This window comes from Cetorhinus maximus, chromosome 10 (genome assembly GCF_964194155.1).
Source record: "Cetorhinus maximus chromosome 10, sCetMax3.hap1.1, whole genome shotgun sequence".
Lineage (NCBI taxonomy): Eukaryota > Metazoa > Chordata > Chondrichthyes > Lamniformes > Cetorhinidae > Cetorhinus > Cetorhinus maximus.
Genome location: NC_135888.1, coordinates 144244637 through 144272070, shown reverse-complemented (window position 1 = coordinate 144272070; position 27434 = coordinate 144244637). Strand labels below are relative to the sequence as shown.

The window sequence follows — 27434 nt, the reverse complement described above, 5'->3', positions numbered from 1 at the left end:
TCACAAAAGTAACTCCACTCACAACCTTCTGTTTAAAAAGGTATTTTAGTTTCTAATTTTCACCTTTAGGCTAATCATCTTCTGCTACCAATGTTTAACAGGATTCAAGCCAGCTGGTGAAGTCAAAATTAAGGCATAAGAGAACATAAGAAATAGGAGCAGAATTAGGCCATCTGGCCCCTCAAGCCTGCCCTGCCATTCAATAAGATCATGGCTGATTTGTCCCAGGCCTCAACTCCTCTTTCATGCCAGCTCTTCATAGCCCTCAACTCCCCAATATTTCAAAAATCTATCGACCTCCTCTTTAAGACACAGAGCCTTTCCTTGCTGAGAGAATTTATTGACTTGTCCAATGTCAATACTCCTCACCTACACCCACAGTGTCCCAGCTATCCCCTATTTATGTGTACAAATACCCATCACCTGTTTCCCTTAACAATGTAATTGACATTAACGAACCTTAACAATGTCATTGATAAGACATTGACAAAGTGAACCCAGAGACAGAGGCAGGGACACTACCACTGCCCCATAAGACCTCCCAGAACATTACAGATACAGAGCATTGTGATTATGTTGCTGGATTAATAATCCAATGGCTTGGATTAATGACTCATGGAAGAAACAGAATGGAAACATATGGCACATAACAAGGTGATTCAGGTCACCCCGTCTGTGACAACTGAGAAAGAGCGATCCGGCCTTAAACCTAGTGTCCATGGAAGACTCCATCTATCCATAAAACAAATCTGGAATAAAAAGCTAGTATCAGTAATGGTGACCATGAAACTATCAGTTTGCCACAAAAATCCATCTAATTTGTTAATGTCCTTTAGGGAAGGAAATCTGCCATCCTTACCCAGTCTGGTCTACAACAGACAGACAACAATGAGGTTTACATCTAGCTGCCCTCTGAAATGGCTGAGCAAGCCATTCAGTTGTCTGGAGGACAACTAGAGCTGGCCAATAAATGTTGCAATCAACACCCATATCCTGTGAATGAATAAAAAAGAGTGAACATCTTCAGAATGGGATAGGTGGGAGAGGAGTGGTTAAGAACATTAAGTGGAAACAAAATCCTTAAAATATTCTCAAAATACAAAATGCTAAATAAAAAAGTATTGAGACTGACTCAGGTATGTGAGAATTTGGGAACCTGGAACAAGGCTGAAATTCTCAAACCACGAACCAAGGTCATGATAATTTGACACTAGTTTCATTTTGTAAAATATTATAATCTTAAAAAACAGAAAAAACAACATCCCAAATTTCCTGTGCAATTGATTAGAATGCTGTCATGATTCGAGCAGTTAAAGGAGAAAAATTGGGTTATGGAGGTCAGGCCAACCTTTCCACAAATCACTAGAGCAATTTTCCACCAGGAAAAGTGACACAATACATTCTTGATGTTCAAGGTTGCTATGGGTGACAGCAGAAATGTAAATACTAGTTTTCCAGTGGTTGACGAGATTATGTAAATTACCAACAAAAGCAATCAGTCACTGGCAGCAAAACAATGCTGCAGTTTGTGAAATCTTCATTGAACACTTACACCACAGCCAATGATCTACTTTTTAGTGTAGTTATTGTTTTTATAAGCAAGTGCTGGAGTTAATCTGAACACAGCAAGGAACCCAAAAATAGCAAATGAAAGGATTGACCAGCTGTGTTGCTTTGATGCTGGAATTGTTTGAGGGAGGAATTTGTCAGGATTCTACAAGAATTCCTGTTTTTCTTTTTAGGAATGCCAAGGGACCTTCTTCTGCAATCCGAGCGGACGGATGGACCTTTGGCATGACCATCTCCCCCAGCATCCTGTCCAGTCAGCTCAGGTAGCAGCCTCAGTCATATGTTGGAGGCCTGGAGTAGATCTTGAAGCCACAATCTTCTGACTTAAGAGGCAAATGTTTTACAGAATTACCAGCCACACAGAAAACAGGAGTAACTGCTTCACTTTTCAAGATAATTCAAGTGTCGCGGTGGAAGATTTTGGTAATATTTTAACGCTCAAAAAAATTAAAACTGAAATATTTTAAGAATTTCAAATTGATTGCCACTAAAATGTCATGTTGTGTTGCTATAAATGCATCAGCAAGTTAAATCAATTAAAATGCACTTTCCACATTGATGGTACAAGGTGCAAGCACTAGCAAAGTGCTAAGGGTGATCCATGGAGGTAATTGAGGTAGAATTGGAAAAGTTTTTCACTCTCCTGCACTAAGCCTGATGAGTCAAACAATTCCATTTTCCCTGTCTCACCAATAAAAAGTAAATTGCAGATCCAACACTGACTGCTGAGATACTTTGCATCAATAATAAAAACTGAAAATACTGGAAATACTCAGCAGGTCTGGCAGCATCTGTGGAGAAAGAAACATAGAACCATAGAAAAGTTACAGCACAGAAGGAGGCCATTTGAGCCATCTTGTCCATGCCAGCCCGAGGACACCCAGGTGCCCTTTCTAATCCCACTTTCCTGCACCCGGCCCATAGCCCTGCAGCTTACAGCACTTAAGGTGCAGATCCAGGCACTTTTTAAAAGAGTTTAGAGTTTCTGCCTCTACCACCAACTTGGGCAGTGAATTCCAGACACCCATTACCCTCTGCGTAAAAAAGTTCTTCCTCATGTCCCCCCTACACCTTCTGCCACTTATCTTGAATCTATGTCCCCTGGTTCTAGAATTCTCCACCAAGGGAAACAATTTTATCCTGTCCACTCTATCTATTCCCCTCATAATTTTGTACACCTCAATCAAGTCACCTCTCAGCCTTCTTTGTTCTAAGGAAAATAACCCCAACCTATCCCATCTCTCCTTGTAACTACACTTTTCTAACCCTGGCAACATTCTTGTAAACCTCCTCTGCACTCTGTCCAGAGCTATTACGTCCTTCCAGCGTTAACGTTACGGATTGATGACCTTTCATCAGAACTCAGGGAAAGATCATCAACATGAAACATTAAGTTTTTATTTAGATTTTCAGCGTCTGTGACATTTTGCTTTATGTTATTTTGCATAAACTCTGATGTTCTTAAACTAGGAGTGCACGAGGAGGGTGGCATGTGCCTGGAATGGAAAGTGCCCATTGCTGACATCCTTCTTCCTTTAGAATTTCTCCTTCAAACAGACAGAAGCTTACACACAAACATTGTGTGTAAAAATGCTTCAATGAGTTTGTGCATCTGTAGGATGGATGGTTAAAGTTATAAGACTGAAATCCACCCTCATTTACCTTTTCTTTGGTGGAAGTGATGCTGTGTCAGGTCTGGTCAACGTGTTTGGTAGCTCTGGGACTGGCCTCCTGCTTAATGATTCCCCAGTGGAAATAGAAAAGGACTGACTCCGATTCCTCTCAGGTGAAGCTGTTACTGCAGTGTAAAGTTTATTACAAATCATTTCTCCTGTAAACGTCATATCCGCTAAAGGAATCGGGGGAAGAGAGTGTGAGGAGACACTTGAGAGAAACTGCATATCCTGCAAATTTTCAGCAAACTTGGAGATAGAAGGTAGAGACCGAGTCCCAGACTGGTCAGGATCAGAGCTGGTTAGAGGACTTGCCATCATGAAATGGGCAGGGGGTTTCCCGCGATTGTTTCGTGGTGGGACAGGAGGGACCTTCTCCTCTGCCTTGGGAACCAGCTCCTCAGATGGAGTCCTAACTGTACATTTCTCACTTGATGTGTGTTCCCTCTCTATCAAATCAGTTTTATCTCTATCTATTTCACTAGAAGTAAAATCTTCCAATGACAGGATCTGATTAGGATCATGTCCTGATACTGGTCCTGTTTCTGTTTGAGATTTGGGGTTCGAAGACTGCTTATTCAGTGATGTCCGTGGCTTGGGAATAGGTTTTATCACCAGTTCCCCTGGTTCAGCAACCTCAACCTCACCAACATTTAAATTATCTTTCCCATCGCTGACAGTTCTTGACCTCTCTAATATTTGATTGTCACCATCAAACTCATCAGAGGTGCTGTTCAAAAGCTCATCATTCGGTGTCAAGCTCCGATGCTGTGCAAGTTTTAAGATGCGTTTCCGATGCCCAGTGGCTTTGATGCCAATCTGAAGAAGAGCTTCATTGTTAAAACGTACAGAATCCTTGGGTGTGTAAAATCCTTTCTGAATGAAATTTTCTCTGTACTTTTCCAAGTGGATGGTAGCTAACCAGTCTCCAATGTCACCCTCCTCTTCGCTGAGTGATGCCATGGTAACTCAATATCTTCTGCCTGCTCTCATTTGACAGAGTGTGAACAGAGTCCATCAATTAAAACAGACACCAACATCTGAAAAAGAAAACAAATAATCAGATGGAAATTCAGGCCAATACTGCTCCAAATGTGCAAGCTTGCACTCCTTCTTTTAATGTTATTGCTACTTCAATCCACTTGCAACTCTGAAAAAAATAAACCAAAATCAAACTTCTTAGCTGAATGTTGACTTAATGGGCAGAATTTTTACCGACCTAACCAACAGCAAGTGACTTAATCAAAACTCCCAGATCCCTTTGTTCCTCCGTACTCCTCAGTGCCCTACCATTTACTGTGTATGTCCTACCTTGGTTTGACCTTCCAAAATGCAACACCTCACACTTTTCCGCATTAAATTCCATCTGCCATTTTCTGGCCCATTTTTCCAGTTGGTCCAGATCCCTCTGCAAGCTTTGAAAGCCTTCCTCGCTGTCCACAACGCCTCCAATCTTAGTGTCATCAGCAAACTTGCTGATCCAATTTACTACATTATCATCCAAATCATTGATGTAGACAACAAACAACAATGGTCCCAGCACAGATCCCTGAGGCACACCACTAGTCACAGACCTCCAGTCTGAGAAGCAATCATCCACTACCACTCTTTGTCTTCTCCCACACAGCCAATTTCGAATCCAGTTTACAACCTCTCCATGGATACCAAGTATCTGAACCTTCTGAAATAACCTCCCATGTGGGACCTTGTCAAAGGCCTTACTAAAGTCCAGGTAGACAACATCCACAGCCTTTCCTTCATCTACTTTCTTGGTAACCTCCTCGAAAAACTCTACAATGTTCGTTAAACACGACCTACCACGCACAAAGCCATGCTGATTATCCTTAATCAGCCCTTGGCTGTCCAAATAATTGTAAACCTGATCTCTCAGAACACCTTCCAATAATTTACCTACTACTGACGTGAGGCTCACTGGCCTGTAATTACCTGGTTTACTTTTGGAGCCTTTTTTAAACAACGGAACAACATGAGCTACCCTCCAATCCTCCGGCACCTCACCCATGGCTAAGGACATTTTAAATATTTCTGCCAGGGCCCCTGCAATTTCTACACTAGTCTCCCACAAGGTCCGAGGGAATATCATGTCAGGCCCGGGAGATTTATCTACCTTTATTCGCTGTAAGGCAGCAAGCACCTCCTCCTCTTTATTCTCTATATGTTCCATGATACTACTGCTTGTTTCCCTTCCTTCCTTATACACTATGCCAGTTTCCTGAGTAAATACTGATGCAAAAAAACTGTTTAAGATCTCCCCCATCTCATGAGGCTCCACACATAGATGACCACTCTGATCTTCAAGGGGACCAATTGTGTCCCTTACTATCCTTTTACTCTTAATATACTTGTAGAAACCCTTCGGGTTTACCTTCACATTATCTGCCAAAGCAACCTCATGTCTTCTTTTTGCCTTCCTGATTTCCTTTTTTAGTATTTTCTTACATTTTCTATACTCTACAAGTACCTAATTTGCTTCTTGTTGCCTATACCTGCTATACACCTCTCTCTTCTTCTTAACCAGATCGCCAATATCCCTTGAAAACCAAGGTTCCCTACGCCTGTTAACTTTGCCTTTAATCCTGACAGGAACATGCAAACTCTGCACTCTCAAAATTTCACCTTTGAATGCCTTCCACTTACTGAACACATCCTTGCCAGAAAACAACTTATGCCAATCCACTCTTCCTAGATTCTTTCTCATTTCCACAAAATTGGCCTTTCTCCAATTTAGAATCTCAACTCGAGGACCAGACCTATCCTTATCCAAAATTAACTTAAAACTAATGACATTGTGATCACTGGACCCAAAATGTTCACCTACACATACTTCTGTCACCTGACCTGTCTGGTTCCCTAATAGGAGATCAAGTATTGCATCCTCTCTCATTGGTACCTCTATATATTGATTTAGAAAACTTTCCTGAACACATTTGACAAACTCCAAGCCATCCAGCCCTTTTACAGTATGGGAGTCCCAGTCAATATGTGGAAAGTTAAAATCTCCCACTATCACAACTTTCTGTTTCTTCCATCGGTCTGCTATCTCTCTACAGATTTGCTCCTCCAATTCTCTCTGACTATTGGGCGGTCTATAATACAACCCTATTAGTGTGGTCACACCTTTCCCATTCCTCAGCTCCACCCATATGGCCTCTGTAGACGAGCCCTCCGGGCTGTCCTGTCTACGCACAGCTGTGATATTTTCCCTGACTAGTAATGCCACTCCTCCCCATTTCATCCCTCCCCCTCTATCACGTCTGAAACAACGGAACCCCGGAACATTGAGCTGCCAGTCCTGCCCCTCCTGCAACCAAGTCTCACTAATAGCAATAATGTCGTAATCCCACGTGCCAATCCACGCCCTAAGCTCATCTGCCTTTCCGACAATACTCCTTGCATTGAAATAGATGCACCTGAGAACATTTCTATCATGTACAGACTCTTGATTTCTGTCTATACATGCATTCCTCACTTGACCTTTATCCTCCTCCACCTCACTATCTGCTCTAACACTCTGGTTCCCCTCCCCCTGCAAATCTAGTTTAAACCCCCCGGAGCAGCACTAACAAACCTACCCGCAAGGATGTTAGTCCCCCTCCAGTTCAGGTGCAAACCGTCCCGTCGGAACAGGTCCCACCTTCCCTGGAACAGAGCCCAATTGTCCAGAAACATGAAGCCCTCCCTCCTGCACCATCTCCTTAGCCACGTATTTAGCTGCATTATCCTCCTATTTCTAGCCTCACTAGCACGTGGCACGGGTAGCACTCCTGAGATCGCAACCCTGGAGGTCCTGTCCTTCAACTTTGCACCGAACTCCCTAAACTCTCTTTGCAGGACCTCCTCCTCCTTCCTATCCACATCATTGGTCCCTACATGGACCACGATCATATAAAAACTAGATTAAATATTTATTCATAAGAGAAATGGTTTTAATTACATAGATCTACAAATTACTACTACGATAACTTCTACATCCCCTAATCAATCTAACTCCCAGTTACACTTTCATTAAAGCGACAGTGAGTCACATAGATTTTAAAAGACTCAGGCAAAGAAACATGATACCCTGAACAAGTCAAATTCCAAGTGAGTTTTAATTTCAGTCCTTTGAAGACAATAGCTTGAGGCATAGATGCTGAAGCTTTTCACACACTTGTAAGATCTTAAAAATGCCTTCCCTTACAAACAGTCTTCTCTTCTTTATACGTATCTCCCTCTTTGAATGCAAATGCCCATTGTTTCACTATGTCTTTGGACTTTATCTCCCTGATAATAAAACCCTCTCATAGCACTAAGTTTTACCAGTAATGTTTGGGAAAAATAAACACATTGGGCGGAATATTACGATTGGCATGCGGGCTCGTGCCTGAGTGTAAAATGATGCACGATGACGTCGGGCGTGCGTCCCAACGTCATTACGCACTTGTGCAATATTTGGCGGGCGCGCGCTGGAGTCAGCTGCGCACCAGCCAATAATTAAAAGGCCTATTAAGGCCATTAACAAGCTCATTAAATTCAAATCTATGCCGCCCGTCCAACCATACAATTGGCAGCAGGTGGAAAGTAAAGCAGCCTTTACAATTTTTAGGAAACCTCATCCACAAGCGGGATGAGGTTTCCTAAAACAAATAAACATTACATGAAAACTTTATTTTGGAATTAAAAACATGTCCCATCTCATGTGACAGAGTCACATGAGGGGACATGTTTAATTAAATTTTTACTGTCTTTATTAATTTTTTTTAAAATCGCTTCATTCACCCTGAGGTAGCTCCGTGCCTCAGGGAGACTGAAGCGCTCTTTCTCACACATGCACGAACTGTGTGTAAGACCTGGGTCTCCCTCCTCCCCCCTGCCCACCCCCACCAAGCACCCTCGCCAAGGGAAAAATCTTTCCCACTGTTTCTAAACTTCACTTGGCTAGGTAACACATTTCACTCCTCTTTTGAAAACAATCTGGTCTGGTTTATTTCAAAATGCAAATATTCCCTTGACACAGAAGTTTCTAAACTTCCCCATGTTTATCTAATTAACATTTCAAACCCAACCTCTCTTCTTAGATCAAAGCACCCAGTCTAATTCAATTGAGTCTTACAGGCAACACACAGACACATACAGGCACATAGACACATCCCACTATTCCTCCATTTTACAATAAATTCCAATAATATTTTGAGAATTATTATATCTTCTTGATGATGACTACAACCATCTAGAAGGATAAGAGCAGCAGATACATGGGAACACCACCACCTGGAAGTTCTCCTCCAAGTCACTCACTATCCTGACTTGGAAATATATCGCTGTTCCTTCACTGTCGCTGGGTCAAAATCTTGGAACTCCCTTCCTAACAGCACTGTGGGTGTACCTACACCACATGGACTGCAGCAGTTCAAGAAGGTGGCTCACTACCATCTTCTCATGGGCAATTAGGAATGGGCAATAAATGCTGGCCCAGCCAGTGATGCCCACATCCCATAAATGAAATAAAAAATCGTGCTTCCCTCACTGTACAGTCTGTGTGATACCAGCTCCAGCATCAAGTTTAACTGTTTCAGTCACAATTTCAATACTCTGACCAAAATACACTGGCAATTGAAAGGCTGGTATAGGGAAATGGGTCTGCCAGAGACAGACATTTGCTGGAACACAGATACCAAGAGCTGTAGCCTAACAGCAACAATCAATTAAATCCTCTAATAGAAACTCCCTGCTGAGGTCTGTAAACTGATAACTGACAAGAAAACTGCTCATATGATCTTGATAATAATAATTCTTGCACATTCCCTGTATAATTTTAAAATGGGAACCTTACTGTTTAGTGAAGACAGACAGATTCTCAATGGGAGTGTGCCTGCCTGTGCACAACCTCAAAACCACATAAGCTCAATACCGATGGAAATTTTAGCACTTCATTATGTTGCAGTGAGATTGGGGAACTGTAATAAAGAGGTAATAATGTCATGTAATAATGGGATGTAATAATGAGTTTAGATACTGTTAATCACATAATTCACAGAATTGTTACAGCTGAGAAGGAAGCCAATTGGCCCATCGTGTCTGCACCGGCTCTCCAAATGAGCAACTCACTTAGTCCCACAGCCCCACCTTCTCCCCGTAACCCTGCACATTCTTCCTATTCAGACAAGTCTAATTCCCTTTTGAATGCTTCAGTTGACCCTGCCTTCTCCACATTCTCAGGCAGTGCATTCCAGGCCTTAACCATTCGCTGTGTGAAAAAGTTTCTCTTTATGTCACTTTTGCTTCTTTTACTTTAAATCTGTTCCCCCTTATTCTCAATCCTTTCACAAGTGGAAACCATTTCTCTCTATCTACTCATCCAGACCCCTCATGATTTTGAACACCTCTATCAAATCCCCGCTCAACCTTCTTTCTTTAAGGAAAATAGTCCTAAATTCTCCAATCTATCTTTACAACTAAAGTTCATCATCCCTGGAATTATTCTCGTGAACCTCTTCTGCATTCTCTCTAAAGCCTTCAGGCCTTTCCTAAAGTGCGGTGCCCAGAACTGGACACAATCCACCAGCTGAGGCCAAACTAGTGACTTATATAAATTCAACATAACCTCCTTGCTCTTGTATTCTATGTGCCTGTTAATAAAGCCCAGGATACTGTATGCTTTATTAATCACTGTCTCAACTTGTCCTGCCACCTTCAATGATTTAAGCATATACAGGGGAGGCAATGGTGTAGTGGTATTGTCACTAGACTAGTAATCCAGATATCCAGGATAATGCTCTGGGGATCAGGGTTTCAATCCCGCCACAGCAGATGGTAGAATTTGAATTCAATAAAATTCTGGAATTAAGAGTCTAATGCTGACTATGAAATCATTGTTGGTTGTTGTAAAAACCCATCTGGTTCAATAATGTCATTCTTACCTGGCCTGGCCTACATGTGACTCCAGATGACATCATTAGCCAGTTAAGGCCTACCCAGCATGATGTCCACTTGGAAGCTCCCAGGGAGGGAGGAGGGAATTCCCTCAGCTGGGAGTGTGCACTTTTGCACATACGCAAGAAAGTCTAAGGGTTGGCTTGGAATTAAAATTTTTAATACAAATGATAAAAAAATTTCCCTGACATGACCTGAAAGATTGGATAAAAATTTAAATACCCTCATGAAACCTCATCCCAACTGTGGATGAGGCTTTATGCTTTTTCTGAAGCCCGCCAGGGACTCCCGGCCTGCCCGCCAGCCTTAAGGTTGGACGGGCAGGTCCATTAATGACTTTAATTAGATTTTCAATGGCCTCAATAGGCCCCACCGACCTGAAAATGGAAATAACGCAGGGTGATGTTGGGAGTTCCACCCGACGTCATCCCGTGTCATTTTACACATCGCCAAGTGGGCCCCGCCCCCACTCGCCGACCAGAAGATCCCGCCCAGGAAAGGTGAAACATTTCACTTCTTCTCTGTTGAATTCAATCTAATGTGGTTTATTTAAAATTGCAAATGTTTCCTTTACTCCCATGTTTACCGACTTAACATTTCAAACCTAGTTTATCTTTTGATACATCAAAGTCTTCAGACCAGCTGTCTTTAATTCAATTAAGTCACACACACACACACATAGACACAGACCATAAGACCATAGGATATAGGAGCAGAAATTAGGCCATTCGGCCCATCGAGTCTGCTCCACATTCAATCATGGCTAATAAGTTTCTCAACTCCATTCTCCCGCCTTCTCCCTGTAACCTTTGATCCCCTTACCTATCAAGAACCTATCTATCTCGGTCTTAAATACACTCAATGACCTGGCCTCCACAGCCTTCTGTGGCAATGAATTCCATAGATTCACCACTCTCTGGCTAAAGAAGTTTCTCCCCACTATTACTCTACCTTACAATAAATTACAATAACATTATGAAAATTATTATATCTTCCTGACACTAATGAATTTGGACTTTTCATCCTGAGCATAGACCTCACTGGCAACTTCTGCTTAGTAATTCCAACTTAGGGAGAGCCCTGGTTCCTAATGGTCTTTCTTTTCCTTGTTGTAGCTGTCAGTAGATACACCACTGACTTCTCATAGGCTTCCAAGTTGATTCCTGGTGGCTTTCTCTCTCTCTACAAATGTTGTGAGAAAACACACTGAGAGAGCTGGATTTGACCAGCATCCATGGTCCACGCCTGGTCACCTCACCTTGGGAGGAAGTTTCGCCTTAGAGAGCTGTTGGCCAATCGGATGGCCAGTAGTTCTGTAGTCCAAGCAGCACCAGGTTCAAGTTGTGGCCACTGCTGTGACTACAGGCAGTTCCAGAGGGATATAGTTTTCTTTTATTCATTCAAGGGATGTGGTCATCACTGGCTGGACCAGCATTTATTGCCCATCCCTAATTGCCCTTGAGAAGGTGGTGGTGAGCTGCCATCTTGAACCGCTGCAGTCCATATGGTGTCGGTACACCCACAGCAGATTCCTTTTAGGCTTTTTTAGTGGTTTGATTAAAATGAGTTGCTAGGCCATTTCAGAGTCAACCACATTGCTGTGGATCTGGAGTCACGTGTAATGATGCCAGATTCTTTCTTGAAAGGACATTAGTGAACCTGAGTTTTTACAACAATTGACATCATTAGACTTTTAATTCCAGATTTTTATTGACTGAATTCAAATTCCACCATTTGCCACAGTGGGATTCCAACAGGGGTCCCCAGACGATTACCCTGGGTCTCTGGATTATTGGCCTAGTGATATTATCACTACGTCAACACATCCCCAATGCTGCAATGGAGCTACACCTCAAGTAAGTCAAGGCTATTGCTGGGGCTAAGGTTGCAGGTCCCAACGAGGGAGCGATGGGGGAGGGTAGCGGGCCTGGTTTGAGAGGTGGGGGTAGGGTTAAAGAGGGGGTATCACCTTGGTTGCCGGGGGGGGGGGGTGGTGGCGGGTGGCTTGCCTCTTGGCCCTTGATGGGCTTAGGGGATCCCCACAGGACGTCCCCACCTTACCCAACACCAGCCTGGGCTAAAGGCAAAATACTGCGGATGCTGGAAATCTGAAACAAAAACAAACACAAAGACAAAAAATGCTGGAAAACCTCAGCAGGTCTGACAGCATCTGTGGAGAGAAAGACAGAGTTAACGTTTTGAGTCTGTATGACTCTTCTTCAGAGCTAAAGGGAAGTAGAAATGTGGTGACAAGTGGACATCCTGTCAGAGAGAAGAGAGAAGAGATGTCCCAGTGAAACTCAGCGCAAACTGGAGGAGCAGCACCTCATCTTCCGATTAAGCACTTTGCAGCCTTCTGGACTTAACACTGAGTTCAACAATTTCAGACCATGAACCCTCTCCTCCATCCTCACCCCTTTCTGATCCCCCCCTTTTTCTATATTCATTTTAATTTTAATTTTTTTACCCCATTTATTTTCATTATTAATATTGTTTTAAATTTATTTCCATTTTACTCACTGTTTTATCCCCAGCTTTTAGCCTTTTTGATCTTTTTACCCCCACCCCACCCCAACTAGCGCCACCTGTCACTTTCTAGCGCGCTTACCCTGGTCCTGCCATTATCACATTCTGCTCTCCAATCTTAGTGTCACCATTAGCGCCTCCTTTAGGCAGTACCACCACTACTAACACCCCTTTACCTTTTGTTTATGACATCTTTCACAATCTCTCCTTTGCCTCCACCTATCACTGGCCCTGTATCCAGCTTCCCCTGTCCCACCTCCTTAAACAGTATATATTTCACCACATTTCCACTTCCCTTTAGCTCTGAAGAAGAGTCATATAGACTCGAAACGTTAACTCTGCCTTTCTCTCCACAGATGCTGTTAGGCCAGCATAGGCTGCCCACTTGATGTAGGCCGCCCACTGCTGTGAATAAAAGGGCAGTGGGGGCAAGAAGAGGCCCTTAAGTGGCCATTCATTGGCCACTTAAAGGCCTCAATAGTCCAAAGGACAGCCACACGATCCTTCCACTGGCCCCGTGCTGTAATGTGAGGCAGGTTGGGGGCGGCAGCTAGGCAGAGTGCAGGCCACGCGCTGCATTTACTGAGACCTCCCTTCCTTCAAACCCAGCAATGGCGGAGTGTAAAATCCAGTCCATAAACCCAAATCAAAAGACTACCTCCCTGCAATTTATCCCCATGGCAACATGGCACGCCTGAGATGTTGCAGCCAGAGATTTCCATGAATTAACTTCCATTCCCAAATCTATCCCTTTGATCTGAAACTGGATCCGAGAAAGGCCTTCAAAATTTCAAAGAAGTGTAAAAATAATAGGGTGGTAATTGTGGTGTATTTCAACTTCCCCAACATTAACTGGTAATCTATAAAATTCTAACAGGACCAGACAGGGTAGATGCAGGAAGGATGTTCCCGATGGTGGGGGATTCCAGAACCAGGGGTCACAGTCTGAGGATATGGGGTAGACCATTTAGGACTGAGATGAGGTGAAATTTCTTCACCCAGAGAGCGGTGAGCCTGTGGAATTCATTACCACAGAAAGTAGTTGAGACCAAAACATTGTATGTTTTCAAGAAGGAGTTAGATATAGCTCTTGGGGTGAAAGGGATCAAAGGGTATGGGAAGAAAGCAGGAGCAGGCTATTGAGTTGGATGATCAGCCATGATCATAATGAATGGCAGAGCAGGCTCGAAGGGCCGAATGGCCTACTCCTGCTCCTATTTTCTAAGTTTCTTTGTAGTCATAGTGTGATAGTTTTAGAGGAGAGCTTTTTAAATCAGTACGTAGAAGGTCCTACAAGAGAGGTGGTGGTCCTGGACTTAATTTTAGGAAATGAAACTGGGCAAGTGGTAGAGTTACCAGTGGGGAACATTTTGCAGATAGTGATCATAACTCCATTAAATTCAAGGTTGTTATGGAAAAGGCCAAGGATGGGCCAGAAATCAGAGTTCTAAATTGGGGGAAGGCCGATTTTAATAAGATCAGATATGATTTGGCCAGAGTGGACTGGGAGCAGCTACTTTTAGGTAAATCTGCGTCAGAGCAGTAGGACTCATTCAAGAAGGAAATAGGGAGAGTACAGGGCCAACATATTCCAGTAAAGACAAAGGGTGGGATCAACAAATCCAGGGAACCCTGGATTTCGAGGGATATACAGGATTGGATAAAGAGGAAAAGGGAGGCTTATGGCAGATACTGAGGGCTCAAAACAGTGGAAGCCCTAGAGGAGTATAGAATGTGTAGAGGAGAACTTAAAAAGGAAATTAAGAGAGCAAGAAGGGGGCATGAAAAAACATTGGCAGGTAAAATGAAGGAAAATCCAAAGTTATTTTACAAATACATTAAGAGTAAGAGGATAACTAGGGAAAGAGTAAAGCCCATTAAGGACCATAGTGGTAATTTGTGTGTGGAGCTGGATGTAGGTAGGGTTCTAAATGAATACTTTGTGTTGGTGAGAGGGACGACATGGGTATGGAAATCAGGCAGAAGGACTGTGATATAATTAAAGAAATTAGCATAGAAAGGGAGGAGGTTCTAAGTGGTCTGGCAGGCTTAAAAGTAGATAAATCTCTAGGCCCGGATGAAATGTATCCCAGGCTGTTGAGTGAGGCAAGGGAGGAGATAGCAGGGGAGCTGGCAATAATTTTCAATACCTCTCTGGCCACAGGAGAGGTGCCAGAGGACTGGAGGACAGCCAATGTAGTACCGTTATTCAAGAAGGGAGGAAGGGATAAACCAGGGAACTACAGGCCAGTCAGCCTAACCTCAGTGGTGGGGGAACTATTGTAGGCAATGCTGAGGGACAGAATTAATCTACATTTGGAGAGGCAGAGATTAATCAAGGACAGTCAGCATGGTTTTGTTAAGGGGAGGTCATGTCTGACCAATTTGATTGAATTTTTCGAAGAGGTGACCAGATGTGTAGATGAGGGCAATGCATTTGATGTAGTCTACTTGGAGTTCAGCAAGGCTTTTGATAAGGTCCCACATGGGAGACTGATAATGAAGGTAAGAGTCCATAGGATCCAAGGCAATTTGGCAAATTAGATCCAGACTTGGCTGAGTGGCAGGCAGCAGAGGGTAATGGTCGAGGGGTGTTTTTGTGACTGGATACCTGTGTCCAGTGGGGTTCCACAGGGATCGGTGTTGGGTCCCTTGCTGTTTGTGGTATATATAAACGATTTAAACTTGAATGTAGGAGGGTTGATCAATAAGTTCACAGGTGACATGAAAATTGGTGGGGTGGTAAATAGTGAGGAGGATAGCCTTAGATTACAGGGGGATATAGATGGGCTGGTCAGATGGGCTGACCAGTGGCAAATGGAATTTAATCTGGTTCAGTGTGAGGTGATGGACTTGGGCAGGACAAACAAGGCACGGGAATACGCAATGAATGGTAGGACCCTGGGAAGTACCCAGGGTCAGAGGGATCTTGGTGTGCATGTCCACCGGTCCCTTAAGGTAGCAGGACAGGTAGATAAGGTGGTTAAGAAGGCATGTGGGATACTTGCCTTTATTAGCCGAGGCATAGAATATAAGAGCAGGGAGGTTATGCTGGAACTGTATAAAATGCTGGTTAGGCTAGAGTATTGCGTGCAGTTCTGGAATCTGCATTATAGGAAGGATGTGATTGCACTAGAGACAGCGCAGAGGAGGTTTACCAGGATGTTGCCTGGGCTGGGGAGTTTTAGTTATGAGGAGAGATTGGATAGACTGGGATTATTTTCCCTGGAGCAGTGGAGATTGAGGGGGGACATGATTGAGGTGTATAAAATTATTAGAGGCATAGATAGGGTAGACAGGAAGGAACTTTTCCCCTTGGTGAAAGAATCAATAACCATGGGGCATAGATTTAAGGTAAGGGGCAGGAGGTTCAGAGGGGATGTGAGGAAGAATTTTTTCACCTAGAGGGTGGTGGGAATCTGGAACTCACTGCCTGAAAGGGTGGTAGAGGCAGAAACCCCCCATAACATTTAAGAAGTATTTGGATCTGCACTTGCGATGCCGTAGCATACAAGGCTATGGGCCTAGTGCTGAAAAATGGGATTAGAATAATTAGGTACTTGTTTGATTCGATGGGCTGAAGGGCCTTTTTCTGTGCTGCAGAGCTCGATGACTCTATAATTTCGAAGGGTTACAATAGGGTAAACGGTGATGAATAATTTCTACTTATTTAGTGAAAAGGTGGCAAGATAATCATAAAAAGGATTAAAGAGGAAGTTAAAAAGAATCCTTTATATGACGGTGATGATGATTAGAGGTTCCTTGCAATCAACCTAGTGTTGAAACAGAGGCAAGGATTTTCCAGCCCAGGCCGCCTCCTGAGTCTTCCAGTCCCACTGAAAGTCGATGGGCTTTTGGTTGCCCCACCACATCCCCCACAGCCGGGCCGGAAAATCCCGGCCAGAGTCCATAAGGGAATTTGATTTTTGCTTGGAATAGGGAAATATTAATGTAATCATTAGATCATAAAGAGAAAAGTGCTGGGTGTGATAGGTCAAAATACCTCAGATTCTATGATTCTAAAGCACATTTTCGAGGCTGAAATGGATTTGATGTCAGATTTTTTTAATGCAGAAGAACAGGATTTCCCTGGCTTGCTTTCTGGTCAATGATGAATAGACAGAAGGTTTCCTTCGTTCCTGTTACTAAGGGTCAGGAACTGTGCTTTGGAAATAAGTGTCTGGCTGTCCTGATCCATGGATTAGAATGACTCTCATTAAAACATGGCCTGTCGAAGGCTAAAAATTAGGCAAAATATTAAGACTCAGTGTTGTTCTAGCCCTTGCTTATGAGATTGCCTAATGTGCACAAGACATCTACACTGAATCAGAAAATTGAACATTAAAAGTAATGATTGTACTCTGCTGCTTATTACACAAGCAAGTTATGTTGAATATTCTAGTCAAACACAATCCCAATGAAATGTGGATTTATATTACCAGTTATTAACACTTGTTAGTGATTTATAAACTTCCTTCTCTATGATGAAAGTTGGGAGTTGAAGTCCACGCAACGTGACGGTGAATGGTCTGCACCATAAGACATACAGGGACCTACACGGTAACATCTAGCTGAGATCAGAATACATTTTTGGAGGTTGAGTGATAATTCAGTCACTTTTTCAATATAATTTTTAACGTGAATTAACTTGGTTTGGTATGAATGGCTATTGAAACAACCTAGACGTCTGTCTTGTTTCACCTTCCTGATATCTTTTTCTGTGGCACAACGTCTGGGCTGAATTTTACCCTCACACACTGACGGTGGGTCCAGAAACAAGTAGTCAGTGACGTTCTGGCTTCCGAGGCCACTGTCATAGTGTAACCAATAAAACCCTAATTGCCAACAATTAGTGGCAAAGGCAGTGACAGACAGTCAATCCCCCAATGAGGTCCAGAAGGCAGATGTTCAGTCTGAGGCTGGAGGTTGTGACCTGGAACCATGTCACGGCCAGTGCATTAAAGGGACCCTGGCATGGGACATTGTTAGACGAGTCATCACATGATCCAAGACAAGATCAAAGTTTTGAACAGTGAGAACTTTCGTCCTTTGCAGTCCATCCACGTAAGTAAATTTTAATTAGTGCCTTTGCCTATCAGCCACCTCAAGCCCCACTGTTGCCCACATTTTAATAAATCAGCAAGTCTACCAGCTTTAGACATTAAGTAGTTGCGCATTGATTGTATATTTCCATGATAGATGTCCGCATCATTGGAGTGTGGGGAGAGGCTCTCCAAAAGGGACAACGCTGGCCCCAGGTGCCCTCCTCCGTGCAGTCAGGGGGCAATTTGACCAGCTAACTCCAAGTGGTGGGAAGAGGAGGAGGAGCCACAGGCAGACGCATGTTGTGTGGGAGCAGGAGGTTGAGGAGGTGTGGGAGCAGGAGGTTGAGGAGGTGTGGGAGCAGGAGGTTGAGGAGGTATGGGAGCAGGAGGTTGAGGAGGTGTGGGAGCAGGAGGTTGAGGAGGTGTGGGAGCAGGAGGTTGAGGTGGTGTGGGACCAGGAGGTTGAGGTGTGGGAGCGGGAGGTTGAGGAGATGTGAGGGCAGGAGGTTGAGGAGGTGTGGGAGCAGGAGGTTGAGGAGGTGTGGGAGCAGGAGGTTGAGGAGGTGTGGGACCAGGAGGCTGAGGAGGTGTGAGAGAAGTTTGAGGAGGTGTGGGAGCAGGAGGTTGAGGAGGTGTGGGAGCAGGAGGTTGAGGAGATGTGGGAGCAGGAGGCTGAGGAGGTGTGAGAGGAGTTTGAGGAGGTGTGGGATGAGGAGGTTGAGGAGGTGTGGGAGCAGGAGGCTGAGGGGATGTGAGAGGAGGTTGAGGAGGTGTGGGAGCAGGAAGCTGAGGAGGTGTGAGAGGAGTTTGAGGAGGTGTGGGAGCAGGAGTTTGAGGAGGTGTGGGAGCAGGAGGTTGAGGAGGTGTGGGAGCAGGAGGTTGAGGAGGTGTGGGAGCAGGAGGTTGAGGAGATGTGAGAGGAGTTTGAGGAGGTGTAGGAGCAGGAGGTTGAGGAGGTGTGGGAGCAGGAGGTTGAGGAGGTGTGGGAGCAGGAGGTTGAGGAGGTGTGGGAGCAGGAGGTTGAGGAGGTGTGGGAGCAGGAGGTTGAGGAGGTGTGGGAGCAGGAGGTTGAGGAGGTGTGGGAGCAGGAGGCTGAGGAGGTGTGAGAGGAGGTTGAGGAGGTGTGGGAGCAGGAGGTTGAGGAGGTGTGGGAGCAGGAGGTTGAGGAGGTGTGGGAGCAGGAGGTTGAGGAGATGTGAGAGGAGGTTGAGGAGGTGTGGGAGCAGGAGGTTGAGGAGATGTGAGAGGAGGTTGTGGAGGTGTGAGAGGAGGTTGAGGAGGTGTGAGAGGAGGTTGAGGAGGTGTGAGAGGAGGTTGAGGAGGTGTGAGAGGAGGTTGAGGAGGTGTGAGAGGAGGTTGAGGAGGTGTGAGAGGAGGTTGAGGAGGTGTGGGAGCAGGAGGCTGAGGAGGTGTGGGAGCAGGAGGCTGAGGAGGTGTGAGAGGAGTTTGAGGAGGTGTGGGAGCAGGAGGTTGAGGAGGTGTGGGAGCAGGAGGTTGAGGAGGTGTGAGAGGAGGTTGAGGAGGTGTGGGGGCAGGAGGTTGAGGAGGTGTGAGAGGAGGTTGCGGAGGTGTGAGAGGAGGTTGAGGAGGTGTGAGAGGAGGTTGAGGAGGTGTGAGAGGAGGTTGAGGAGGTGTGAGAGGAGGTTGAGGAGGTGTGAGAGCAGGTTGAGGAGGTGTGAGAGGAGGTTGAGGAGGTGTGAGAGCAGGTTGAGGAGGTGTGAGAGGAGGTTGCGGAGGTGTGAGAGGAGGTTGAGGAGGCGTGGGGGCAGGAGGTTGAGGAGATGTGAGAGGAGGTTGCGGAGGTGTGAGAGGAGGTTGAGGAGGTGTGAGAGGAGGTTGAGGAGGTGTGGGAGCAGGAGGTTGAGGAGGTGTGAGAGCAGGTTGAGGAGGTGTGAGAGGAGGTTGAGGAGGTGTGAGAGCAGGTTGAGGAGGTGTGACAGGAGGTTGAGAAGGTGTGAGAGGAGGCTGAGGAGGTGTGAGAGGAGGTTGCGGAGGTGTGAGAGGAGGTTGAGGAGGTGTGAGAGGAGGTTGAGGAGGCGTGGGGGCAGGAGGTTGAGGAGATGGTCAGTGTAGTTTAAAGGTGTAATGAAAAATTGCACAGTGTTTGGTGCTGGGATTTCACAGTCTGGAACCTTGGCAAGTGTCTTGATCAGAGGTTCCACATCTTCGTTCAGGGGTTCACAGGCCACGATTTAATGGTCCCGCAGCAGCGTGTCTGCCCCGGCAAATGCAGCGAGAGATTTAAATCTCCGCTCCGTTCGGCAGGACTGTAATATCTCACTCGGCGAGAGGGGCTGTAAAATCCTGGCCATAGTTTTGCAGAGTTCATTGCTGCATGTCTGGCCTTGAAAAGGATTATGTGAGTCAAGAGTTGGGCGAGATGTGTTATGTAATGTGACAGCTAATTAGGTCTTTAATGATTCCTCTGTTCCAGGAGGAAGCCTCTCCAATGGAGCAACCTCCCTCCTCCTCTGAGGAACCCTTGGAGGGAGAAGTGTCACATCCTCTGATGAGTGCAAAGCCAAAAGCTTAGACAAAAATGGTCTCTTTTTTCAGCAACACTCAAATACTCCAGACTTTCTGACCCACCCACAGATGGTATTGTCTGAAACCGGCAATGGTGATGTTGGGAATAGCACCTGACATTATCACGCCACATAATGCAAAGTGGGAAATGCTCCCATTGACGAGTGTAAAATTCAGCCCTCTATTTCTGCTGATTGTGCCTCTGTGAAGCATCTTGTGATGTTTATTGACATTAAAGGTGTTATATAGATACAAGTTATTGTTGTTGGGATTTTTCTGGATTCAGGTGGATCAGGAGCAACATTAATCCAACCGCAAATGTGTAGTTGTTGAAAAGTCCCAACTTGCCTTTAGACTCCCCAAGCAAACACCTTTCCTCGTGCCAGACAGCATCACATTGTTGTCTGTGCGGTAACTAAAACATTCATCAATGACTCTCACAGAAAAAGCCCAGTAAAATGAAGATAGTGTTAGTGAGACTGAACCATTATCTCTGATCTCTGTCATTGTCTCTATACATGTGTTGCTGAAGGTGTAATGGTATCACACAAAAAGTAATATATTTTATTTCTGACTGGAATTTGATAACATCTCTTTTATATCTGCTGCCCTGATGGCCGGTTGGTAAGTTCAGACTGAAACTGCACTTTGAAAACCAGTAGGTCTCACATTTCAACCGCCTTGTCTGCAGGGAGTTAACTTATTGCAGTTGTAGTGTCAGTGGGAGGAGAAAAGTAAAACCATCAGGGGCTCTTAGTCCAGGTTTGTGTACAAAGCTGCATGTAGAAGTTGGATGTAGACAAGACCAGGCTGGCCAATGATGCTCTCCTGATAGAATAACTTGGAGACATTCGGCATCCAGGCCCACAGGTCAAGAATAGTTGTGTTTGGACTTGCCTGCCTTTGGTGGACACAAAATGCCAATGAACTGTACACAAGCACCAGCCAACCTAATATTTACCAGCCTTGGGTCAGCAGGGAGCACTCTGACCTCTGAGTCAGAAGGTTCTGAGTTCAAGCTCTATGACAGATGCTGAAGCCCATAACCTAAACTGATGCTCCGAGTGCAGGTTTGAGGGAAAGCTGCACTGTTCGAGGTGCTGTCTTTTGGATGTGATGTTTAACTGAGACCCTGCCTGCTGTCTCAGGTGGAAATGAATCCCATGGCCCTGTTGTCCTGGTCAATATTTATCCCTAAAATCAACATTGGTAAAACAGATTATCTGGCCGTTATCACATTGCTGTTTGTGGGATCTTGCTGTGCACAAATTGGCTGCTGCATTTCCTACATTTCATAGTGATGACACTTCAAAAGTACTTCATTGGCTGTAAAGTATTTGGGATGTCCTGAGATTGTGAAAGGCACTATAGAAATGAACCTCTTTCTTTCTCAAGAATGAAGAGAAGACAATTGAAGACAAGTAAAGCATTTTATACAAGGGAGTGGTCTCAGTAGCAGCAGATAAAATCGCAGGTAATGCATTTTCACGTGTACAATTGAACCATCTGGAGGTGTAGAACACTATTTTTTTTCTATTCAAAAATTCATTAAAGTGAAAAATGTGATCCACAAAGGACCAAAAATGGCAACATGAAAATAATACACTGTCCATGATCCCCACCACCACATCAGCTACACAATAATACACTGTCCATAATCCCCACCACCACATCAGCTACACAATAATACACTGTCCATAATCCCCACCACCACATCAGCTACACAATAATACACTGTCCATAATCCCCACCACCACATCAGCTACACAATAATACACTGTCCATGATCCCCACCACCACATCAGCTACACAATAATACACTGTCCATGATCCCCACCACCACATCAGCTACACAATAATACACTGTCCATGATCCCCACCACCACATCAGCTACACAATAATACACTGTCCATAATCCCCACCACCACATCAGCTACACAATAATACACTGTCCATGATCCCCACCACCACATCAGCTACACAATAATACGCTGTCCATGATCCCCACGGTTCGATCATTGATCTGGGTCGGCACATCTCAAGTGATTGGGGGGGGGGGGGGGAGTGATAAGAGGGGTAGTCTTGACCTCAGTGCCTGGTATTGGGGGATGAATTCTGCCCAGGATGGCCTCTTTTGATTACTATCTCTCTGGGAAGCATGTGCACAGACAACAGGTGAGAGCTAAAGTCTATGATGTCCCCATGATCCAACAGCCTGCCCACAATCACCGCCTAAAAGAAAGACTTGCATTTATATAGCACCTTTCATGTCCTCAGAATGTCCCAAACTGCTTTGCAGACAATGGAGTAATTCTGAAACACCATCACTGTTGTCACATAGGAAGTGCAGCAGCCAATTTATACACAGCAAGCTCCCACAAATAGCATTGTGATAACGACCAGAGAACCTGCTTTGTAGTGTCGTCAGTTGAATGATAAATATTGGCCAAGACTTCGGAAAGTACTCCCCATTTCTTCTTCAAAATAGTGCTATGGGCTCTTTAATGGTTACCTGAAAGGGAAAATGACTTGGTTTAAAATTTCACCTGAAAGATGGCATCTCAGACAGTGCAACACTCCCACTACACTGGAATATCTGCCCTGAATTTGTGTTCAATTCTTTGGGGTTGGGCCTGAACCCACAGCCTTCTGATTCAAAGCAAGTGTTACTCACCGGGTCACAATTGATACATAGGGTGATTGAAGAATGCCCACTTGGGTGAGGAAATAAAACCACGGAACAGTCTTCCAAAAGTCCCCCGGTTTCAGGAAAGGAGGGCAGCAAATGTGCTTAAAAACCCCACCATTCTTAATTTGCTCAACAACCCCACAGAGTTAAAACCAGCCCATATTCTGATTGAGAGGTAAGCAAGATGAAGACAGTAACACGTCACAGGGTGCAGCTCGAAACAGGGGGTGAGCTTGGAATTTGGTGAGTGAGGGATTTTAAAGGTTAATCTCTTTCTAAAATCTAGTCTAGTTTGCAATTAACATTTAACTGCAATTTACTGTTAAAGTTAAATTTCTTTCAATCTGTCAGGGATAAAGAAGCTCCCGCTGGAGAGGCGGTTGCAGTTAGTTAATCAGGTGGCTGGTTAGAACTGGGTTTTCTATGGCCAGCAGGTGCTGACCCACATCTGTAGAATTTCAGCTAGTAAAGCAAATGAATTAAGCAAGCATGAAGATAGAAGCTCTTCACTGAGTGCAGCTTGAAACAGAGCGTGAGCTTGGAATTTGGTGAGTGAGGGGATTCGGTGCAGTGAGGTAGGTGGTGCTGTTCTGACCATTTATATAAAAGCAGATTGGTGATTTTTAAGGTCATCTTTTTCTTTAAATGAGGGACAGTAGTTTCAACTTGTAATGGAGAGATATGTGTATTGAATTAATTTTATAGCTTAACTAGTTAATCTACTTAACTACTTAAATTTATAGCTAGATAATCCACTTAACTAATTAATCCACTTGCTTCTGAGTCATACAGTTCAGGGTTCAAATTCCACTCCAGGGCTGAAGGACAAAAAAAGAATCAAGGCTGACTGCTATACTGAGGGAGTGCTGCACTGTTGGAGGTTCCATCTGTTGGATGAGACGTCAAACCAAGGCCCTATCTGCCTCCTTAGGTGGATATGAAAGAATCTATCATCTTATTTTGCAGAAGAGCAGGGGAGGTCTCAAATGCTGAGATATTCCTCAGATACTAGAGCAGTCCATGTCCAAATGCAGCAAGAACTGGACAATATCCAGGCTTGGGCTGACAAGTGGCAAGAAACATTCACGCCTCACAAGTGTCAAACAATGACCATCTCCAACAAGAGAGAATCCAACCATCGACCCTTGATGTTCACAGCATTACCATCACTGAACCCCCCCACTATCAACAACCTGGAGATTACCATTGACCAGAAACTGAACTGGACCAGCCATATAAATTCTATAGCTACAAGAGCAGGTCAGAGACTAGGAGACCTGTAGTGAGTTACTCACTTCATGACTCCCCAAAGCCTATCCACCATCTACGAGGTACAAGTCACTTGCCTGGTTGAGTGCAGTTCCCATAACACTGAAGAAGCTTGACACCGTTCAGGACAAAGCAGCCCGCTTGATTGGCACCACATCCACAAACATTCACTCTCTCCACCACCAACGCACATTGGTAGCAGCAGTGTGTACCATCTACATCTTGCACTGCAGGAATTCAGCAAGGCTCCTTTGACAGAATCTTCCAAACCCACGGCCACTACCATCTAGAAGGACAAGAGCAGCAGGTGCATGGGAACATCACCACCGGGAAGTTCCCCTCCAAGCCACTCACCATCCTGACTTGGAAATATATCACCGTTCCTTCACTGTCGCTGGGTCAAAATCCTGGAACTCCCTTCCTAACAGCACTGTGGGTGTCACTACACCACATGGACTGCAGCGGTTCAAGAAGACAGCTCACCACCACCTTCTCAAGGGCAACTAGGAATGGGCAATAAATGCCGGTCCAGCCAGCGAAGCCCACATCCTGCAAAGGAATTTTTAAAAATTCTCCCTGATGTTCAGGCCATCAACATTGTAGCATAAGTGTCTGGCACATATAGGGTTAACATGAGACTGAGTACAGTACTGCCCACACAGTGATGTATGAGAAAACATGACCTACACTTAGGGGTCAGTCCAATTTGGACAGAGCCGTGTGCATAAGCAAGCATGGGGATTGCTCCGGGCTTGAAGCTTTTACTGTATATATGTACAAAGGTCTTTTAGTTAATAAATACATACAGTCAACCTACTAAGACTATGAAGAATTCATTGACACATCCTGAACAATATCCAACACCCTACAACAAACATTACTAAAACAGATTATCCAGTCTTTATCACATTTCTGTATGTGAGAGATGCTGCGTGCAAATTAGCTGCTGTGTTTCCTACATCACAACAGTAGCTGCTCTTCAAAAGTGATTCACTGGCTGTGCACCGCTTTGAGGCACCAGGTGACTGAAAAGCAAATCTTTCTTTCTATGAATACAATTCAAGTCCAGAGTCAGGGCACAGGAGCAAAGGGGAATCAGGACTCATGCTGCCCCTGTTTTGGATTCAGTTCAGTGTTTCACAAAAGCCTAAACTCTGAGGCTAATATTGGTGTGAAACCAGAACCACGTTTCACTGACGCGGAACTGATAGTGTAAGTGCTGATAAGTAAGGTGCTGAGATGAAAAGTACAGGACAGCATCAAGTTTGGAAACAGTTGTGGAGAGTGGAGTTGAAATTGCACTGTGTGCTATCAATAGGAATATTATTAATACTTTCATATGAAATCCCTTTTATTTGTTTTTTGTTCAAATAGCTCTTCTAATTTGTCTTTAAGGGATAGCAGCATGACATCACTAGGAGGGAAGTGTGTCATGCGATCCAGTCTTAATTTCACTTTTGCTTATGGGAAGAGCGCACACACACACACATAGCTCTGCTGTTGATATCTTCAAGCCTTCTACCTATGTGTAAATGTTCTCATGCACCTAGTCCAAATAAATCAACCCACAATGTGTTTACACAATCCCTTATGAGCGATTAGTGCCTTTACATCACTATAACAACATGGCAGTGCTCAGCGGTGGTCAAACAGCCCAGCAGCAAGATTAAGCACAAGTACAACATGGTGAACATCCTTAGGCAAAAGACAATCCTCGATGTTTTGGTCAGACTGCAACCGAATCGCAGCATTGGAGAGTGTTGAGAATGCAGTGGGTGACTGCGAAGAAAAGCTTTGGAGACCAAGTGCTGGGACAGTGGTTCTGTCTTCACAAAAGAGGACACAAATACTTTACCAGAAATGTTAAGAAACCGAGGGTCTTTTGAGAGGGAGGAATTGAAGAAAATCAGTGTTAGTAAAAAAGTGGTACAAGAGAAATTGATGAGGTTAAAGGCTGAAAAATTCCCAGAGCCTAATAATCTACACCCCAGAGTACTAAAGGAAGTGGCCCTGCAATTATTGGATGCATTGGTGGTCATCTTCCAAAGTTCTATAGACTTTGGAGCAGTTCCTACAGATTGGAGGGTGACAAATGTAACCCCATTATTTAAAAAAGGAGGAAGAGAAAAAACAGAATTATAGAGTAGTGGGGAAAATGCTAGAGTCTATTATAAAAGGCGTGGTAACAGAACACTTGGAAAGCATTAATTAATCACAGAATCACACAGTGCAGAAGAGGCCCTTCGGCCCATCGAGTCTGCACCGACACGTGAGAAACAGCTGGCCTACCTACCTAACCCCATTTACCAGCACTTGGCACATGGCCTTGAATGTTATAACGTGCCAAGTGCTCATCCAGGTATTTTATAAAGGATGTGAGGCAACCCGCCTCCACCACCCTCCCAGGCAGCACATTCCAGACCGTCACCACCCTCTGGGTAAAAATGTTTTTCCTCACATCCCCCCTAAACCTCCTGCCCCTCACCTTGAACTTATGCCCCCTTGTGACTGACCTTTCAACTAAGGGGAACAGCTGCTCCCTATCCAGCCTGTCCATGCCCCTCATAATCTTGTACACCTCGATCAGGTCGCCCCTCAGTCTTCTCTGCTCCAACGAAAACAACCCAAGTCTATCCAACCTCTCTTCATTACTTAAATGTTTCATCCCAGGCAACATCCTGGTGAATCTCCTCTGCACCCCCTCCAGTGCAATCACATCCTTCCTATAATGTGGTGACCAGAATTGCATTCAGTACTCCAGCTGTGGCCTCAAGGTTCCATACAACTCCAACATGACCTCCCTACTTTTGTAATCTATGCCTCGATTGATAAAGGCAAGTGCCCCATATGCCTTTTTCACCACCTCACTAACATGCCCCTCTGCCTTCAGAGATCTATGGACACACACGCCAAGGTCCCTTTGTTCCTCAGAACTTCCTAGTGTCATGCCATTCATTGAATATTTCCTTGTCAAATTACTCCTTCCAAAGTGTATCACCTCACACTTTTCAGGGTTAATTTCTGCCATTTATCTGCCCATTTGACCATCCCGTCTATATCTTCCTGTAGCCCAAGACACTCAACCTCACTGTTAACCACCCAGCCAATCTTTGTGTCATCCGCAAACTTACTAATCCTACCTCCCACATAGTCATCTATGTTGTTTATATAAATGACAAATAATAGGTGACCCAGCACAGATC

General features: G+C 44.6%; 1 protein-coding gene across 3 annotated transcripts in view; it reads right to left on the bottom strand.

The window, feature by feature from the left end:
- Nucleotides 1-27434, bottom strand: part of arap3 (ArfGAP with RhoGAP domain, ankyrin repeat and PH domain 3) — a 328942-nt gene that overhangs the window by 246907 nt on the left and 54601 nt on the right. For all 3 annotated transcript variants that reach the window (XM_078551238.1, XM_078551241.1, XM_078551239.1), the window contains one exon: nucleotides 3232-4282. In XM_078551238.1, coding sequence (XP_078407364.1) covers nucleotides 3232-4205 — 974 coding nt within the window. In that variant the 5' untranslated portion in view covers nucleotides 4206-4282. The remainder of the gene's footprint in view (nucleotides 1-3231; nucleotides 4283-27434) is intronic.